This window comes from Phascolarctos cinereus, unplaced genomic scaffold (assembly GCF_003287225.1).
Source record: "Phascolarctos cinereus isolate Bilbo 61053 unplaced genomic scaffold, phaCin_HiC Scaffold_4;HRSCAF=312, whole genome shotgun sequence".
Taxonomy (NCBI): Eukaryota; Metazoa; Chordata; class Mammalia; order Diprotodontia; family Phascolarctidae; genus Phascolarctos; species Phascolarctos cinereus.
In genome coordinates, this window is record NW_027555847.1 from 203,257,298 (window position 1) to 203,278,001 (window position 20,704).

Here is a 20,704-nt window from a genome sequence, read left to right on the forward strand (position 1 = left end):
AAGAATGTAAGCAAATGCCACATGATAAGAGACATATAACTGCTTAAATGAGTAATTGTTGATGTAGAGTACGAAATAGTAGACCTATTTGCTGGTGTTCAAGGTAAAGAATGTAAGTAAATGCCAAATTATGAGACTTATAACTAAAATTATTAATGACCTTTTAGTTGTCAAATTCTATGTATGGCCTTTTCTTCAATCCCCATTCTCCTTGACCTCTCTACAGCTTTTGATACTGTTGATTACTCTCTTCTCCTTGATACTCTCTTCTCTAAGGGTTTTTGGGACAGTATTCCCTTCTGGTTTTTGTCTAACTTGTCTGATCATCCTTCTCTGTCTCCTTTACTGGATCATCCTCCAGATTTCTGCCTTCTAATTGTAGGTGTCCCTCAGGGTTCTGTCCTGGGTCCTCTTCTCTTTTCTTTCTCTACTACTTCATTTAGTGATCTCATCAGTTTCTACAGATTTAATTACCATCCTTATGCTGATGGTTCTCAAATCTGCTTTTCCTCAATCTCTCTGCTGACCTTGTATCTCCAACTGCCTTTCTGACATCTGAAACTGGAAGTCCAGTAGACATCTTAAACTTAACATGTTTGAAACTGAATTCACTATCTTTTCCCCTAAATTCTCCCCCACTTATATTTTCTATTACTGTAGAGGACAATAACATCCTCCCAGTCCTTCAGGCTTACAACCTGGGAGTCATCCTGGTTTCCCCACCCCTCATATCCAGATATGTCGATTTCACCTTGGCAACGTCTCCCAAATTCAACTCCTCTTCTGACTCTGCTACCATCTTGGTGCACCTCATGCCGTGATTGCTGCAATAGCCTGTTGGTGGGTCTGCCTGCCTTAAGTCTTTCCCCACTCCAACCCATTCTCCATTCAGCCACTAAAATGATTTTCTGAAAATACAAGCCTGATAATGTCACCCTCCTACTCAATAAACTTCAGTGGCTTCCTTATTGCCCCCAGGTGCAAATCCAAAATGCTCTATTTGGCTTTTAAAGCCCTTCTAACCTAGTTTCCTGCTTGTCTTGCACCTTACTCAATTCTCTTGGATCTAGTGATACTAGCCTCCTGTCTGTTCCACAAACAAAACACTCCATTTTTCAGCTCCGGGCATTTTCTCTGGTCCTGAATTCCTGGAATGCTCTCCCTCCACTCCAACTCCTGATTTCCTTGGCTTCCTTTACATCTGAACTAAAACCCATGTCCTACTGGAAGCCTTCCCCAATCCCTCTTAATTCCATTTAATTTAATTGTAGCTGCTTAAATGACTAATTGTCAATTTAGAGCGTACAGTAGTACAGTGCTTATTAGTTGATGTTCAAGGTAAAGGATATAAATAAATGCCAAATGATAAAACACTTATAGCTGCTTAAATGAGTAATTATCATACTCTGTATGGTCAGTGAAAAGTTTGGGTGAATGAATGCAGACAGGATCTCAGAAGTAGTGCCTAAAAAAACCTCAAAAACAACAACCCAAAACACTACCCCACATAACTGCTGTTGTTGGAAGAGGTTAAGATATCAGTGATCATTTAAATGTAGACAAAGAAAGAGAAGCAGATCTGATGCCTTCAGTTGTTGAAGTGTGACTTATTATATATTTGTTTACAGGTCATTCTAAATCTAACTGCCTTAATTGCTATTGAAGATAATTAAACAGTAAATAGGAGCATGGCAACAAATCCTCCTGGACAAGGTAATTCATATTTGAATCTCTTTCTATGTATATATGAGTAAGGGGAAAGGAACTTAGAATTACTCTGTAGTCCGAGATGAAAAAAGGCATGGCAAAGTAAAACTTTACATCTAAAACTGATTTAGTATTATACAAGGCCCCTTAATATTGTGACATTATATTCAGCATTGTCAATTCCCACTTTTACCTATGGGCTAAGAATGTTAACTTTATAAATCTTAAGTCCATAGCAGAGATTTGAACCCAGGTCCTCTGTTTGCAAATCCAGTACTTTTTCCACTGTTAAGAGAAGATAACATTGTTATTAGGCAGCATTCAGATTCTTAGTGTTATTACATAATCTTTTAAGTTCCCACATATGTATGGTTCTTGTTTATTGGGTTTTTTTTTTTGCCTTTCTTTGAATCCCTAGTACTTGGCACAGTGCCTAGAACATAGTAGGCTTATATAACATAAAGGGATATTGGGTGACTATTTACCGATTGAATCAAGTAGACATGTTCCCTGCTCTCAAGAAAATATATTCTAAAATGGAAATAATCTAAGTGAAAATAATACTTGGAAATAAATACTACCTACAGTTTTGATGGCTAATCTTCTTTCCTCCTCCCTCTCTTCTCCTTCCCCATTTATTATTATTTTTAAAGAAAAGTAGATATCTGGATTTAAAGGGTAAGGGAGAAATTAATATAGGTTTATAATTGTAATAATTTCTCAGTGCATTTTTTTTAACTTTTGGAATTTAGGTTCTAATCTGAAAAATGGAACAAAAATTTCTGCCGCATTAGATTTTTAGTTTGGAATTTCATGAATTAGTTAAACCACTCATTTGAATTATTGATTGCCACTTCATATATTGTTCAGGTCCTTATTCTAACCCTTTAGATTTTAATTTAATAAGTATTCTTTATAATTTGTATCCTTTGTCATCATGCATTTTGGGGGTAGTTCAACTTCCTGAACCTATACTTTAATGTTAGGATAGAAGTTCTCAATTTTTTGTGTTTTGATGGACCAAGGAGCCCCAGTGAAATGATATAGAGAGATTGGAAAAGGAGAGTGAGAGAATAGGGATTAATTTATACTTGAATTTGTTCACCTTTTATTCCCAAACCTTCTTCTCTTTGCTTCTCCTAGACTAGATATCCGGTCCAAGAGCCAGCTACAAGATAATGGGCATAGAGAAGGAGAGAAAAGGAGCAGGTATAAGGTAAAACTTTCTTTCCTGCTCCTTTTCTTTCTGGGGCCTTTGGGCCTGGTGAAAGTGATATCTGGGACCAAAAATATGGAAATCATTATTAATGTAAAAGTCAGGATTTATTTTGGTGCTGGCTGAAACTTTATTTCTTTTTGATATCTTGTAAATTTTGATGTAGTTATAGAATCATCTTTTGTTTTAATTAGAGTGAAGGTTTGAGGAAGGTAGGAAGCTGATTTCTTACAGAGGATTGTATTCTGTTTTTAAAAATCGTTTAGTTTTTTTGTTGTTTTATAAACATGTATATCTACTTTGTAATGAATTTTTATGAATACAACAAATTTATTTTAAAAAAGATAATTAGACTATAGAATCAATAATTTAGATTTTAGGACTGCCATGTCAACGTGTTGATTCATATTGAGTTTTTGTTTCAGTCCATTAAGGCCCCTAAATCTTTTTGACATAATTACTGTCCAGTCATATCTTCCCCATCCTATGCTTACCAAACTGATTTTTTTAACCTAAGGGTAGGACTTCATGTTTATCCCTGTTCAGCTTAATCTTACTGGATTTGGTCCATAATTTTAGCCTTTTGACATCTTTTGGGATCCTGATTCTCTTACCCAATGTATTTACTATATGTCTCAGCATCATGCCATCTGCAAATTTGATAAAAATGCCATGTATGCCTTCATCCAAGTCATGGATGCACTTGTTGAAAAGAGCAAGGCAATGGCTAGGACCACCTTCCTCCAGATTGACATCAATACATTAATCACTATTCCTTGGTTTGGGTTATAAAGAACTGTGGTGAAAATTAGGAATTATGAGGAGGGTGTAGAGAAGGGGGTGGAAAGGCTGTTAATTAAAAGGGTTGGTTGGAAAACTCATGACAAGATGTGGCAGTTTTCATTCTGCGATCTTGGTGTCTTGTAGATTATGAATGACGATTTAGCTCATGACCACCCCCAGGAAGAAGTCATTCAGTACCAACCAAACTGTTCTCAGAAGGTAATTAAGAAAAATCATGTTGTAATATTGTTTGGAGAAATTATAGGCAGAACCTAGATAAAGTAGTTGGAATTTGGTCAACTTACCTTTTGTAAAATGTCATGGGTTATCAATAGAGTGGTTAGAAGTTTAGTTTGTTGTTAGCTCTGTAATGAACTTGATGTTTAGGTGAAACGTACATTAGTTGGGTAATATTTTAATTTACATTTTAAAAGTTACATTGGTTATCAGCATATTTACTAAATGCTACACTGAGAAGTAGCAGTTGTAATCCTAACACACTGTTAGAATGTTATATTTTAGTTTGGCATAGGATATGGAAAATTATTGCCTACTATCATTTTGTTGAGGATGACAGTTGAATTAGCAAAAGCTATTAAACTTACAGAAATTTTAGGACAATTTAGTTTTTGCCAGTACTTATCTTTGATATAAATTTTATTACCTGATTGCAAAAGTTTCTTTTGCTTCTCTCTCAACTTCCTCTTGAAATCATCATTAAACTATCTGTAATGTAGAATATTCAGTGGGAAATAATATGTAATCCCAATTTATTCATCCAAGGTTCCCTACTGTCCTGCAACATATACAGCACCAACACGGCCCGGTCCCTGGCAGATCCTCTTCACCCTGAGTTCCTGTGACATCAGGGTGTGAAAATTAATTTTAATATAAGCCAAAATAAACCTTAGTTAAGAAAGTAAATCCAGTGATGCAAAAAAAAGAAATACTGCATTTCAAATTCAAATAAAAAGAATTTTTGTATGTTATACTTTTTCTTCCATTAGTAGAAATAATTGAGATTTACTACTTATAATTTTAATTTATTCTTAGCATAGTTGTTTTTTTAAAAATATTCACCCACAAGTCAAAAATATGGCCTTGATAGATTTGTAGTCTAATTTATTATGACAATACATCTTATTAATATAACAGAATTTAATGTAACACCTGGCTTCCAAGCAAAGTGGTAGAGAGGTTGAAGGGGAGTCATGCTCCTCACGTTTGTTGTACTACCATTCCACTCCAGATCTGTCATTGTACAAATCTCTTAAGAGTTATTTTCTGAGCTTTTTCCACTTATTTTATATAATTTGATTTTTTTAGATGTAATAATTGCTATTTGTTTCTTTTGCCATTTCAGGTATTCTGTTTGATTCTTAATATTTTTTGCTTATTTTCTTTCCATAAGAAATCCATTAATTTTAGTATCAGTAGCTTGATTTCTATCAAATTCTTCTTTTATTTCTGATCATGATTTTCTTTCCAGTGTTAAGGTGTCATTTATCCATTTTAGGATGTCTCTAAGAATATTTGATGTTATTTTTCCCACCTGAATTGTTTCTCTATCTTTTTCAGATGTATTTCATAGTATTTTTTTTTCCAATACTCTTCTTAGTTCTGCACATTTTATATTTTGGCCAATTTTGGTTCCATGGATCTTTTTTTAAGCTTTTTCTTTGTGGAGACGAGGTCAAGGTACAGAAGCCTTAGGATTACCCATATCCTAAATAATTTAGAGAAGAAAAATCTGAGCAATATAGCCTAGAAATTTGTTTAAGAAAAATGTGCAGTTATCAAAAACAAGAGCTAATATGCAAATAGAATCCACAGGTGCTTGAGAAGGGAAAATTTAAGTTCAAATCATTTAGATACATTCTTGTTAAATATGAATGAAAAAAGAACGCTATAAGAAGAAAGACAGAGATGGCATTCCAAAGGACATTAATCTGGATCACAACAGATTTTAGTAAGGAGGACTAAGATCAGTTAGAGAAACTATAATATGACATATTTATGTATTGATATACTTATAAATATGAATTATGAGCCCAGAATTAATCTATCCAGCAATAGCAAGTATTTTCAAGGGAAAGAGCTAGATATGCATGAATCATATAAATTTTGAAGGATGACGGAAAGATGTTATCTTTCAAGAGCCCCTTGAAAATAAGGTGGATTTTAAGTTTGAAAGATCCATACTTAAACAATTTATATGATTTACATAAAGTTAATCCAGTTTGAAATTAAATTAAAGAACCTTCAGACTAATTTTTTGACTTAACGAATGTTTACACATAAATTACAAAATTACGAAACAAAGCTCCTAAATTTTGAAAAGAGAGAATCTAGAAGAAATTTACGTGGTTAATAGTATAAGGCCCAGATATTTTGTTTAGAGTTATTTTATTCAATTTGAGTTAAAAATGTTAGTAGTATAAATAAGAGATTGTATTTCCTTTAATTTGAGTAATACTTTAATAAAGAATGGTGAAGTAAAAAATAAATTTTAACAGTTGTCATGCTAAAATTGTAAATTAACTGAAATCTCAAAGAAACAAGGGTTATGTAAAAAAATAAACTACAACATACCGTGACAATGTTATTTACAGTAAACATACCTGTCCTAGAAATTCATAGCTCTCTGTTGAAAGGTTGACCTAACATTTGATATTATTGCTAATTTGTGAAAAACAACAGTGGCATTAATGATAATGGACAAAGTTAAATTGAAACCAGAAAACATTAAGGAGATGAATGAGGACATCATATAATTCTAAAAGATTTCATTCAAAATGAGAGCTTATCAATCTTAAATATATTTGTACCTAATTGGCAGTGAAAGATAAGTCTCACAATATTACAAAAAGGAATAGATAATATCTCCTAATACTGTATTACTAATTTTTAACACATTTATCTAATATTTGATAAATCCAACAAAAAATTAAAAATTAGAGTTGATAAAGACTAAGCAACTTAGATCTAATAGGCATGTAGAGATAATATAGTGGAAAGAGCAGTGATTATATATTCTTTTTCAAATATATATTTTATTACATATGCTGTCATAGAAGAATAGGTAAATTTAATAAAACATGTTACATTTAAAAGTCATAAAACAAGAAAGCAAAAATGAGTAATATGAATAAAATGTGTAGGTCCATGTGGTTACTAAAATAATACCTTGGTGAAAAAGGAAATGATAAACATTATGTCAGTAATAATGACAGTATAGATATTACATATTAAAATCTATGAGATTCAAACAGAGGAATACTAAGAGGCCTATCTGTAACACTGAAGTCTTGTATTACTAAGAAAAAACCTTTGTTAGTTGTCTGCCCTTAAATTTGGAAGAGGAGCAGAATGATACTTCAGTAAAAAAAAAAAATAAATGGCCAAAATAAGGACAGATTCCTGAAGTTGAAAATTTTGAACATTTTAAAGGCAAATAAAACCAAACTTTTTAAAAAAGAAAAACAGAATTCACAAAACTTAGCAAGTGTAATCAGAAAAAGAATAGAGAATGCAAATTACCAAAATTAGAAATGAGAAAGGGGAGAAAAAAATAAATCAAGAAAATTGTCAGAAATATGCTACATTTATGCTACATTTCAGAATTTTAAAGGAATGGAAGACTATAAGAACACAAAATACCAAAATTAACACAACAGGAAGTAGATTTCCTAAATGGAATAATTCAGAAGGAGAAATTTAACAAGCTATTAAAAGTGCTGCCCTGCAAAAAGGCACCAGAACCAGGCAGATTCATAAGTAAATTCTACCATATTTTAAAAGAGCACATAATTCTTATGTAGTAGAATGTTTTAAAATAGAGGATGATAGGTTTCCTAATTACTTCTACGAGATGAAATGGTTTTGGTAACTAAAACTGAGAGAAAACTGAAAGAGAAAATTGTAGGGCACTCTCATTAATAAAACTTGGGTGTTATTAAGGACAGAAGTAAAGTTAGTAGCTTGTAGACTGGTTCAGGAGGGTCAGAGTCTTATGCTTATTTCATAACCAGTCTTGTGATAGTCACATACCAGAATTACATAATTTAAATGTTAGAAGATTTTTAAGAGTTAGATGACCTCAGTAGCCATTTAGTCCAACCACTGCACAAAAAGAATCCTTACCATAACATGCCCAACAACTGGCTGTCCAGCCTTTGCTTGAAGATCTTAGTCCAAGGAAGGGGAACCCATCACCTTTCAAAGCAGCCCATTTGACTTTTGGATAGCTCAAACTGTCAGGAAGTTTTTCCTGGTGTCAGTCTTAAATTGACCTCTGCAACTTCCCCCAATTCATTGCTCCTGGTTCTGTCCTCTGGGGCAGAATAGAGCAAGTCTAATCCTTTCTCCACATGACAGGCCTTCTTGTAACTGTCATGTCCCCTGAATTGTCTCTTCTGCAGACTACACATGTTCAGTTCCCTCAACTGCTCCTCATATGCAAGGAAGGGCTAAAGGGAAGGGATCAAACATTTATTAAATGCCTGCTATGTGACAGGAATGGTGCTAAGTGCTTTACAAATCTCATCTCACTTAGTTCTCACAAGCAACCTTGTGAGGAAGGTGCTATTATTATCCCCATTTTACATTTGAGGGAACTGGGGTAGACAGAGGTTAAGTGACTTGCCCAGGGTCACATAGCTAGTAAGTGAGGCTAGATTTGAACTCAGGTCTTTCTGACTCCAGGGCCTAGTGCTCCATCTACTATGTCACCTAGGTGACATGGACTCAAGGCCTTTCACCAACCTAGTAAACTCCTTTTCTATATGCTCTCCAGTTCATATCCGTGTCCTTAATATATGGTGCCCAAAACTGAACACAATACTCCAGATGAGGGTTGATGAGAGCGTAGTATTTCCCCTTACTCGAAACTGCACCTCTTTTAATCCTGTCCAGAATCGAATTAGCATTTTGTCTGCTCATACTGCGCATCATACTGCTAACTCATATTGAGCTTATGGTCCACTAAGACTTTCAGGTCTTTATCAGAACAACCACTATTTAACCATACCTCTTATAGAGTTGATTTTTTTGTACCAGGTGTAAGAATTTTTATTTATCTCTCTTGAATTTCATCTAATTGCATTCAGCCCAGTGCTCTAGCCTTTTGGATCCTGATTCTGTTATCCACTGTGTGAGTTTTCCCTCCTAACTTAGTGTCATTTGTAAATTTGGTAAGCATTCTATCTAAACTTTTTTTCAAGTTACTGATAAAATTCTAAACAGCACAAATCCCTGGGGTACTCCTCAGAAAGCTCTTTTCATATTGACTTTGGACTACTCAGAACTACTTTTTTGAGTCCAACTATCCAACCAGTTTTGAATCCATCTAATTGTGTTATTATCCAATCTGTATTCTGTCATCTCTTCCACAAGAATAATATGAGACACTTTATCAGAAAGCTTTGCTAAAATCTAGGTAAACTCTATGTACAGCATTTCCCTCATCTAACATCCAGACTTTATAAGGAATTGATATATGTAGATGTATGTATGTATATGTGTATGTGCATAAGAATAATATATACCACCCATTAGAAAAATGCCCAAGTACTGTGAACAGCTCATTTTTGAGGAAAGAAATACAAATTTTATTCTTTTCTTTTTTGCTTTTCTATCCTGGACTTAATCATCAAAAAACCATAACCATTTCAGTATGTAGAAAAGAAGAGCAAAAAAGAACCTCGTATAAAATCATGGACTTCTGTTTTTAAGTACATATTAAATTTAATAACATAGAGACAAAATTGCCATTTGTCTCCTAATCTTTTTTTAATGTATTTGTCTAGTGTTTTACTGATGTTCTTTTTCTTTTTGCATCTGTATTATTACTCACTAACCCTGTCTTCCTACCTCAGAAGCCTGCTCTTTTCACAGATAAGTATAATTGAGCAAAATTAATAAACATGTTGACCATGTCTGAAAGCGTACGTCTCATTATGCACCTCTAATCTATCTTCTCTCTGCCAAGAGTCGGGAGGCATGCTTCATCATCATCTTCTTAAATCATGGTTTGTTAAGAATTCTATAGTCCTTCATGGTTGTTTTTCTTTACGTTATTATGGTAATTATTCAAATTGTCTTAGTTCTGCTCATTTGACTCTATATCAGTTCATACTTCCCAAATACAAATTATTAGTAAGTAAATGAAATATGATTGAGATTGCTTAATAATCATAGAAATATAAACTAAGATGACCTTAAGAGAATACATTATGCCTACTATTTGGGGACAAAATAGTAAAAAAAAGTTATTCGTTGTTAGAAAGGCTACAAGAAATTTGGCACTTTAATTCTTTGTTGGTGTAAGGAAGAAAGATTTATTAAGCACCTACTGTGTGCCAGTAATGTTGCTATACACTTTACAATATTTGATCCTCACAACAACCCTGCAAAGTAGGTATTGTTATCTTCATTTTACATTTGAGGAAAATGAGGCAGAGAAAGGTTAAATTGACTTGTCACATATAGTGTCTGAGGTTGAATTTGAACTCAGGTTTTCCTGACTCTAGGCCCAGCTCTCTATCCACTAGAGCACCTAGGTGGGATGAGTTGCGGCAGACTTCTTGGAGAACAGTCTGGCATTGTACCTTAAGAGTCATAAAACTGGGGGCAGCTAGGTGGTGCAGTAGATAGAGCACTAGCCCTGAAGTAAGGAGAACCTGAGTTCAAATCCGGCCTCAGATCAAACTTGGCACTTACTAGCTATGTGACCCTGGGCAAGTCACTTAACCCCAATTGCCTCACCAAAAAAAAAAAGAAAGAAAAAAAAGTCATAAAACTGATCATACCCTTGACTCAGAAGTCCAAGGGTATTGTAAAGACAATATTAAAATAATAAAAAAAAGACCAACCCATATAAAAATATATCATAGTTGTTTTATTTGTATTATAGAATATTTAGAAATAATAGTAGCTGATTAAATTATGGTACATGGAATTTTTTTTTTGTCAAGACCTATGATTTTAATAGTGTAGGGGATTCCTTTGTTGAATCTTCCTTCACCAATACTAACTGGCAGCTCTTCTCTAACTTTACTCATGTTTCTGCAGCTATTGTTTAAGAAATTCCAAACATGGGTGGGGGGGGATGGAGCCAAGATGGCAGAGTAAAGGCAGAACCCACAAAAAGACAGAGTGAAACAAATTTCCATCCTGAGACAACTTGGAAGGTTATCAGGAAAAGTCTGTTGCGCCAGGATGAGAGAGGATGATAGTCCAGCGCAGACCAGTCCCAGCAAATCCTGAGCAGGCCTCAGGGCAACTGAATCAGTGGCAGCAGTGGCAGTTTCCAGACCTCTCAGCCCACAGACACTGAAGACAACTTAGAAGGTTAGCAGGAAAGGTCTGTCACACCTGAGTCAAAGTATAGCCCTGGTGCCAACACAGCCTCAGCCCAGGAGACCAGGAGTAGGCCTTGGGAGTGACTGAATTGGCAGTGGCAGTGGCTGCTTCTGGAGCTCTCAGAATAGCTGGTCAGAAGGAGATTACTGAGGCAGGATTCTGTTGCTTTGCCCATACTCAGATCCAGGTCACAGTTCTGGGCGGCAGTCCCAGGGAGAGGAGGAACACTAGCATAGCAGAGTTTGTGGCCACAGTGGAGGGGAGACCCTCCTCACAGGTCCAGGGCAGGAAAGAGCGCTTGTGGTCACAAGCCACGAGAGGCTTAGATCATACAGTCTCAGAAGAACAGAAAACTTACAGGTCCCAGAAGTATCTCTGAAAAGAGCTGCACAAAACCCCTGAAGTTTGGGAGAATGCATCCTCCACCCTGAGAGCAGAGCCCTGCTTTAACGCAGCGTTAAAAATCAAGTAATAGGCTGGGGGAATGAGCCAACAATGGGAAAAAAACTCTGACTATAGAAAGTCACTAAGGTGACAAGGAAGATCAAAACACATAGAAGAAGACAACAAAGTCAAAGCTCCTGTATCCTAAGACTCCAAGAAAAATGTGAATTGGTCTCAGGCCATGGAAGAGCTCAAAAAGGATTCTGAAAATCAAGTAAGAGAGGCAGAGGAGAGATTGGGAGGAGAAATGAGAGTGCTACAAGAAAATAATGAAAAGCAAGTGAACAGTTTGCTAAAAGAGATACAAAGACATAATAACATCTTAAAAAACAGATTAGTCCAAATGGTAAAAAAGGTCCAAAAAGCCAACAAGAAGAATGTCTTTAAAAAGCAGAAATGGAAAAGGAGGTCCAAAAGCTCACTGAAGAAAACAATCGCTTAAAAGTTAGAAAGGAGCAAATGGAATCTAGCGACTCTATGAGAAATCAAGAAACAACACAAAACCAAAAGAATGTAAAAATAGAAGACAATGTGAAAGATCTCACTGGTAAAACAACGGACCTAGAAAATAGATCCAGGAAAGATAATTTTAGAATGATTAGACTACCTGAAAGTCATGATCAAAAAAAGAGCCTGTAGACATCCTCTTTCAAGAAATTATCAAGGAAAAGTGCCCTGGTATTCTGGAACCAGAGGGTAAAACAGAAACTGAAAGAATCCACTGATCACATCCCAAAAGAGATCCCAAAATGAAAACTAGGAGTATTCTAGCCAAATTTAAGAGTTCCCGGGTCAAGGAGAAAACACTGCAAGTAGTCAGAAAGAAACAATTCAAGTATGGTGGAGCCACAGTCGAGATAACACAAGATTTAGTAGCTTCTACATTAAAAGATATGCTATTGGAATATGAGCTGGAGGGCAAAGGAGCCAGGATTACAACCAAGCATCACCTACCCAGAAAAACTGAGTATAATCCTTCAGGGGGAAAAAATGGAAATTAAATGAGATAGAGGACTTTCAACCATTCTCGATGAAAGGACCAGAGCTGAATGGAAAATTTGACTTTCAAATACAAGACTCAAGAAAAGCATAAAAAGATAAACAGGAAAGGGAAATCATAAGGGACTTACTAAGGTTGAACTTTTTTACATTCCTACATGGGAAGATATTTGTAACTCATAAGGCCTTCCTCATTATTACGGTAGTTAGAAGGAGTATATATAGACAGAGGGCATAGGTGTGAGTTGAATATGAAGTGATTATATCTAAAAAATAAAATTAAGATGTGAGAGAAGAATATACTGGGAGAAAGAGAAAGGGAGAGATAAAATGGGATAAATTATCTCACGTAAAAGAGGCAAGAAAAAGCTTTTACAGTGGAGGGGAAGTGGGGGGGAGGTGAGGGGGAGTGAGTGAACCTTACTCTTATCAGAATTGGCTCAAAGAAGGAACAACATACACACTCAACTGGGCATAAAAATCTATCTTACCTTACAGGAAAGTATGAAGGAAAGGGGATAAGAGAAGGGGCCGGCAGTGTGATAGAAGGGAGGACAGATTGGGCGGGGGGAGGTAGTCAGAAACAGAATACTTTTGTGGAGGGACAGGGTGAAAGGAGAGAGAGAATAGAATAAATGAACGGGAATAGAATGGAGTGAATGTAGTTAGCAATATTAACTGTGAAAAAAATTTTGAAGCAAGTTTCTCTGATAAAGGCCTCATTTCTCAAACGTATAGAAAACTGAGTCAAATTTATAAAAATAAGAGTCATTCCCCAATTGGTAAATGACCAAAAGATATGTTTTCAGATGAAGTAATCAAAGCCATATATAGCCATATGAAAAAAAATACTCTTAACTCACTATAGATTGGAGAAATGCAAATTAAAACAATTCTGAGGTACTACCTCATAGGAAAGGTTGGCTAATAGGAAAGAAAAGGTAAATGATAAATGTTGGAGGGCATGTGGGAAAAATGAGAGATTAATGCACTGTTGGTGGAATTGTAAACTGATTCAACCATTTTGTAGAGTAATTTGGAGCTATGCCCAAAGGGCTATTAAAACCATGCATGCTCTTTGACTTAACAATACTACTACTCGCTTTGTATCTGAAAAACCAAAAATGAAAAGGACCCATATTTACAAAAGTATTCATAACAGCTCTTTTCTGGGGGCAAAGAATTATAAATTGAAGGGGTGCCCATAAATTGTGGAATTGCTAAACAAATTGTGGTATATAATTATGATGCAATACTATTATAAGAAATGATGAGCAGGATGCTCTTGTAAAAACATGGAAAGACTTGAATGAGCTGATGCAAAGTGACATGTACTGTGTACAGAGTAACAGCATTATTGTAAGATGATCAGCTGTGAATGACTTAGCTATTCTCAGCAATACAACAATCCAAGACAACTTTGAAGGATTTATGATGAAAAATGCTGTCCATCCACAAAGAAAGAACTGATGATATCTGAATACAGATTGAAGCATACTTTTTTAAACTTTATTTTTCTTGAGGGTTTTTAAAAAAATATTTTCTTTCACAACAACAGCAAAAGAAATTCCAACGGTAATGCTTGAACCTAGGACTCTTTATATCCGAGGCCATCTCTATCCATTCATTCCACCAATGTTTTATTATGGTGTGAAATATAACAAAAAGGAAAAATACAAGACAATATGGAAAGTCCTATGTGAAGTGAAAGAAAAGACCACAGATATAAAAACAGCATATATCATGGCTACACTCATGTGAAGAAAGGCAGTAGAGCTTTATAAGTTCACAGCCAGATTCATAAATGGGGACAGAACAGACGTATATTTTTTTATTTTGTTGAAAGGTATGCTTACAGACAGGATAAAGATCTACAGGATCTTTATCTTTTTTAATCAAAATGTAAATGGTTCAAATATTAGGTTTTAATGGAAAGTTTACTCTGTATTTGGTCTGATTCTTTACCTATTCTTTATTAGGAATTTATACTTATTTAAATAAAGTTTATATTTAACGTATCATTTGCCTAGTTTTTATTCAGTCATTCGTTAGTTATCCTAATACTTTCAGTGAACTGCCACTTTTAACCAGCAGGGGGAGCCTACGCTACATTTTTGTAGGACTCCTAGAATATAATTATTAAAATGTATTTGTTATTTATCAGAATCTTTTGCAAGTTGTGCCATATTTGTTGTAATATGTCAAACTATTTTTGCATAGGAAGTTTTGATGTGGAAACTGAATGGTGAATAATTTTGAACAAATTTTTTTTTGTATCCCTAACAGCACAATGCCTGGCATATTGTAGGCTAGGTGTTTAATAAATGTTTACTGATTGACTGACTGAATATTCTACCTATCTCAAAAATGACTTCCATCACATCTGTGTGCTGAGAAAGAAAATAAATTGCATGATTTATTTATTCATTTATTTGTTTTTACAGAATGGTTTATTATGTTGTATTTTGGAATAAAGCTCTATCCGTGTTACTGCAACCACTTAAATTTTTTTTAACCAATTATGATGTCAGAGTTTGAATGTAAATTTACACAAGTCTGCTGCCCTGATGAAATTTCTGATTCATAATTATATTCAGTCTATCAAAATTCCTACTGTTGTTATTTTTTGTCAGTCACTCAAAAGACATTTATTGAGCACCTACTACATATCCAGAACAGTAGTGATATCTATGGAATATAAAACAGAACTCATTATCTTTCTCTCAAAACTCAGTCCTTTTCCAGATTTCCTTGTTTCTATCAAGTTATTGCATGTGATACCTGAATGTATCTTTCCATGAGTCCTCTATTGGTGATTCACCTAGCCCAAGTGCTATCTTGGGACTTTCATCCATTTTGTCCTTATTCTCAATATGTTATTAGCCCATCTCTTTTTCCTGTCATATAATGTTTTTGAGACTACACATTGAGGACAAATCAATGACTTGAATTTCTCTTGATGAAATAAAAGTTTATTATAATTTTTAATTCTTTGTATTTGTATAAACATTTACCCTTTCAGAAAAGAGAATGGAAAGACAAAGAAAATCTCGAGTTAGGAGAATGGCAGGGGATAATTTGTTATTAATTAGTAAAAGCAATGACATAGATTTCTGGGGAAAAACTGATTTGTAGCTGTCAGGTTAAAATGAATGTCATAGGATTCTGAGCTGGAAAGGAACCTTGGAGAGGGCTCATTTTATGGTTGAGGAAACTAAATCCCAGAGAGATTAAGTGACTTAAAGGAAACTGTGTCTCTGTAAAGAGTGAAAGTAATAAATGTAGAAATGGAGATACTATAAACACAGAATAGGCATTGTTTTTATTTATGATTTATAATAAAAAATATTTTTCTGACCTTTGTGGTATGTGGAAGGAAATAAGTGCTTAAACAATTAGTAGATGTAGAATGTTAAAGAAAATCCCAAATATCCAAGAACAATAAATCTCCGAAGATCTTTGTTTCTGTCTGTGAATAAGAACAAATATCTTTTGTGATACACTTAAATTGACTGCATTTAACATAAAAATGTGTGGTATTTGTAAAAAAAAACCAACTACACTTAGCTAAATAGGTGATATAAATTTTTTGAAAGCAAACAGTTAAATAAAGGAATTCTATAATGTTTCTTTGTTTTATGCAGTGAGATAGAAAATTTATATATTACAGTGTTTGTTGAATTAAGGTTTATTAGTGGCATTGATGTTTAGTGTGAAATGAAAATTTTTAAGTATTCAGAGTTGACTTGTCAAAGGTGACATTTCCAAATGAAACATATAGATTAGAATTCTGCTGTGGAATCATTATTTCTGTAATTGTTTTAAGAAGTATTAATATTATTTCTGCTCACTGCTAAACATAATAATTTTACTGCCATTCTAGTTTTTTGTGCATGTGCAAAGATAAGTTGCCATAACTAAAATATTTAGCAGTGGGAAAGTTCTGCATTCCCCGAAATAGGGAATAGAGAATCTTTTCCCTATTTGTAAAAATGTGTAAGTGCTTTCCAAGTAGGTATTGTTTCATTCATGGTTTATGTATATGCACTGGCTAGCACAATGCCTGGTACATAGTAGGTGCTTAATAGATAATTATTGGTAGATTGATCCATTTACATAAGACTCACTCAATCACACTCCAAGCTATTGGTCTGCCATCCTTCCTCCCCTAGAATCTTATCTTCCTTCAACCTAGGTCTCCTTTTATTCTGTGTTGAAAAATTTTCTATTATGGCTGTTATTCAACAAATTTAGATACTGGGAATATGTGGTTATTCCCTGGATACTGGGATCCTCTACTGACAAATCACTATGACCCAGTGTTCAAGTAGTGCCACTCATTTTGCAGGCTTGGGACTACTTGTCTTTGAACAGTGTCCTAATTCTTGCCTCCTCGTCAAATTTCCCGTAAGGGCAAGCTCAACCTAGACTCACCTACAGACAGCTTTTATCATCATAAGCTCACACTTCTATTGATTGGTTTTTGCTTTCACACTAATATTCTACTACCATCCCTGTTACCCTCCCCCCCCATCCCTATTAACCGAATACATATGTAGCCAGGGGCCAGTTTCCTAACCATGCCTATTCTACCAATTACAAACATCAGGAGTATATATCCTGTTCTTTTATCACCTGGTGGGTAATCAATAATTATGGACAACTGAAAGCCCTCTTTGTCTTGGCACATAGAAGGACCTCCTTCAGACTTTATCAATACTAATATAAATCAATATCCCAGAATTTTTAGACATATCACAGAATAATAATTACAGTGAAAGTGACCAAATGACCATGTTGTGCAGTACCCCTGTGCTTCTTGAGAAGTCAGAAAATAAGAATTATTTCAGCGAAAATGCCCAACATATTGTTTTTTTCTGATCCTAGAATGATTTCCTGAAATTCAGATTTCAATTCTTTCTGAACAAAAGTAAAATGTAATGAAATCTTTTAAAAATTGTCTCTGGAATCCATTCTTTCCTTTGTCCACTCCCACTGATATTACACAGGCTTAATCCTTTGCCTCTTGCTTGTTCTGCTCAAATAGCATCTTAATTTGACTCCCTGCCTTCAGTGTCTCCCACACCCATTTCATTGCATACTTCTGCTTTTTAAACTTTAATGTACCCTGTATCCACATGGCTTATTTTTCTGCCTGTGGAATAAAGTCTAAATTCTGTAGCCTGGCAATTAAACTCAACAGTTTGACCTTAACCCATCTTTTCTACCTTTATCTCTCACTTTCACCTCCTGTATCTATCTAAACAGCTGTTAAGACCTGTACTACCTTTTTAACATCTCTTTTGTATGCTTCCTTCTTTGTCACTGCAACCACCTGGATGCAGGCTCTCATCACCTCACACCTTTTCTCAAGTTACTCTCCAGTCTGTTCTCTACTCAGTCATCCTCTCTTCTGATCCTCTTCAAATGAAGCTCTGACCATATAATTTTCCTATTTAAGAAATTCAAGGATCAAAGATAAAATCCTCTAGCTTTTAAAATCCTTTATGACCTGGTCACTTCTTACCTTTCTAGCCTTCTTAGACCTTATGCCCCTTCCTCTCATGAACTATTTGATCCAGTGACACTGGCCTCCATGTGACACTCCATCTCCTGACTCTGAGTGTTTTCAGTGGCTATCCTTCAGGAACACTTTCCTTCCTCATATCTGCCTCCTACCTTCCCTGTCCTTCAAGTCTCAGCTCAAATCCCACCTTCTGTAAGAAGTCTTTCCCTGTCCTTCTTAACTTTAGTGCCTTCCCTCTGAGACTACCCTGATATATCCTATGTATATCTTGTTTGTACGTAGTGTTGGCATGTTGTCTCACCTTTTAGATGATGAAATCTTGAGAGCAGGGGCTGTTGGTTTTTTTTTTTTTTGCCATTCTTTGTATTCCCAGCTCTTAGTGCAGGGTCCAGCTATGTAGCAGGTACTTAATAAATCCTGGTTGACTTTCCATGGGTATTGTGAGGTTGGGAGGTAATGGATGTAAAGCATTTGGCACAACTTCAAGTGCTATGTAAGTGCTTATTATGATTATGATTTGTTTTTGAGGCAGTCAGGATTAAGTGACTTGCCCAGAGTCACATAGTTAGTATCAGAGGCCACATTGGAACTCAAGTCTTGCTGACTCCAGGGCTAGTGCTCTATCCATTGTACCATCTAGCTGCCCCTTTATTATTATGTCATTAGCCTCTAGTCACCAGGGCTCCAGGCAGTTGATGATTTCATTTCCTGAACCTTCTATGCACTCCTGCTGAGCTCAAGCAGAGTTTAGAGAGCAGTACAAGGGTGTACTGGCAAATATTTGACAACCTCTGAAAGAAATGTATATCCACACACTTTTAACTTTAATCTGCATCATTAACATTTTCTTTTTCTTTTTCTTTTTTTTTAATTTTTAGGCAATTGGGGTTAAGTGACTTGCCCAGGGTCACACAGCTAGTAAGCAGCAAATGTTTGGTCTGAAGCTGGATTTGAACTCAGGTCCTCCTGATTTCAGGGCCGATGCTCTATCTACTGTGCCACATAGCTGCCCCATTAACACTTTCTTAAGTTAAGAAATCAACAAAATTTATAGCAGTTGCTAAATTCTGAAGTATAAATACATTGAAAATTTAACGAAGGCTCTTGCAAGCCTGTTGGAGCTGGTTCTACCACACTCACGCTTTTCTCCCATTATTCTCGTACTCATAACCAAACTGACTTTGGGCTCTTCATCAAGCATACCTTCCTCTTACTTGCTTGCATGTATTTATTTGTCAATGGCATTCCTTCCACCTGGAAAATCCTTCCTTCTGTACCTCTTTCCTTATGTCTATCTTTCAAAATCATAGCCATCCTTTTACAATACTTTTTTAGAAGGGTTTTTTTTAGCCTTCAAAGAATCTTTACATCCCTTGCAATTTGAAAATAAATTACTTTATATTGAAAAGGCATTTTCTCCTAAGTTAGAAGACAACCTCTATTTCACAGCATAGCCAAGCAGATCAAGACAAAAGATTTTAAAAGGAGAGCATATTAAAATATATTTTTTTAAAGAATGTGGGAAGAAATAGAATGCAGATGTAAAATGAGTTTATGGCTTTGGAAAGAAATGAAAAAACTAATCAAATAGAATAGCTTACCTCAATTACAAGTCTTAGGCATTATTGAGACTCAGATGAGAACTTTTGTTTATACACACACACACACACACACACACACACACACACACATATACATGTACTTACATACTGTTAACTATGTATGCACAGTACTGTTAATTGTTTCTGCATGCAGTTAACAGTTCAGATTATTACTCAATAATGAAATTAATTTATGCTTAAAAAAGCTAAATGGAAAATTAATTACCAGTTACAGAACTTCAGAGAATCTATAGAGTAGTTTTTTCTTTTCTGTTGACTTGTTAACAAAAACTTTTAATATGTATACTCTGTATAAAGCATTATCTAGCACTATGGGATCTGAAGAGGTGTAATGTGGTTTTTGGCCTGAAGTAGATAACAGTTGAATTGGAAAAATAAATCATATACATATTAAAAGAATAAGAGTGCCGTCTTTGTTCACCTCTGTCTATACGTTGTGAGCTCAAGCAGTTGAAGCTTTATTCTCTACTAGAGCCTTTTAACATTAATTTTGGGTGAGGAACCTGCAGCCTCAAGGCCACATGTGGCCCTCTAGGTTCTCAACTGTGGCCCTTTGACTGAATCCAGACTTAAAGGGCCACACTTGAGGACCGAAAGAGCCACGTGGTTTCAAGGCCACAGGTTCCTCACCACTGAAAGAGATAGCGACACACACATATGGCAGTCTGTAGATCAGAAGCTTAAAGGCCTAGAGGGTGGCCCCAAAATCTGAGTCTGTGACCTGTGTAACTTAAATTATTAACATAAAAATTTCTTGGCTAGTTCTTACCAGTTCTGAGCTAATTACTTGGCTTCTTAGGTCACCACATTTCTTTATGACCAGACCTAAAGAGTAGTGATTAATGGATTGATGTTCATCTGGAGGGAGTTATCTAATAGATTGCCTCAAGGAGCTGGCCTTGACATTATTCTAGTCAGTAATTTATTAGTGACATGAGTGAAGTCATAGTTGCTATGCTGATCAAGGATTTTTTTTAAATAAAAATTTTATTGCTATTTTTTAATTTATATCATTTACATTTTCCAGTATAGCTTTCCCTTTCC

General features: G+C 35.2%; 1 protein-coding gene across 4 annotated transcripts in view; it reads left to right on the forward strand.

Moving 5' to 3' along the window:
• The window catches only part of INIP (INTS3 and NABP interacting protein), a 47,308-nt gene that overhangs the window by 966 nt on the left and 25,638 nt on the right, over positions 1-20,704 (forward strand). The window contains exons 1-3 of one of the 4 annotated variants that reach the window (XM_020972449.1): positions 1,629-1,713; positions 2,851-2,923; positions 3,851-3,925. Coding sequence is in view for 1 of the 4 variants with exons in the window: in XM_020972447.2 (XP_020828106.1) it covers positions 1,689-1,713 (25 nt within the window). In the remaining 3 variants the exon portion in view is untranslated. Of the gene's footprint in view, positions 1-1,627; positions 1,714-2,850; positions 2,924-3,850; positions 3,926-20,704 lie in introns of those variants that run through there. The other 3 variants (XM_020972448.2, XM_020972450.1, XM_020972447.2) reach the window with 3 other exon arrangements.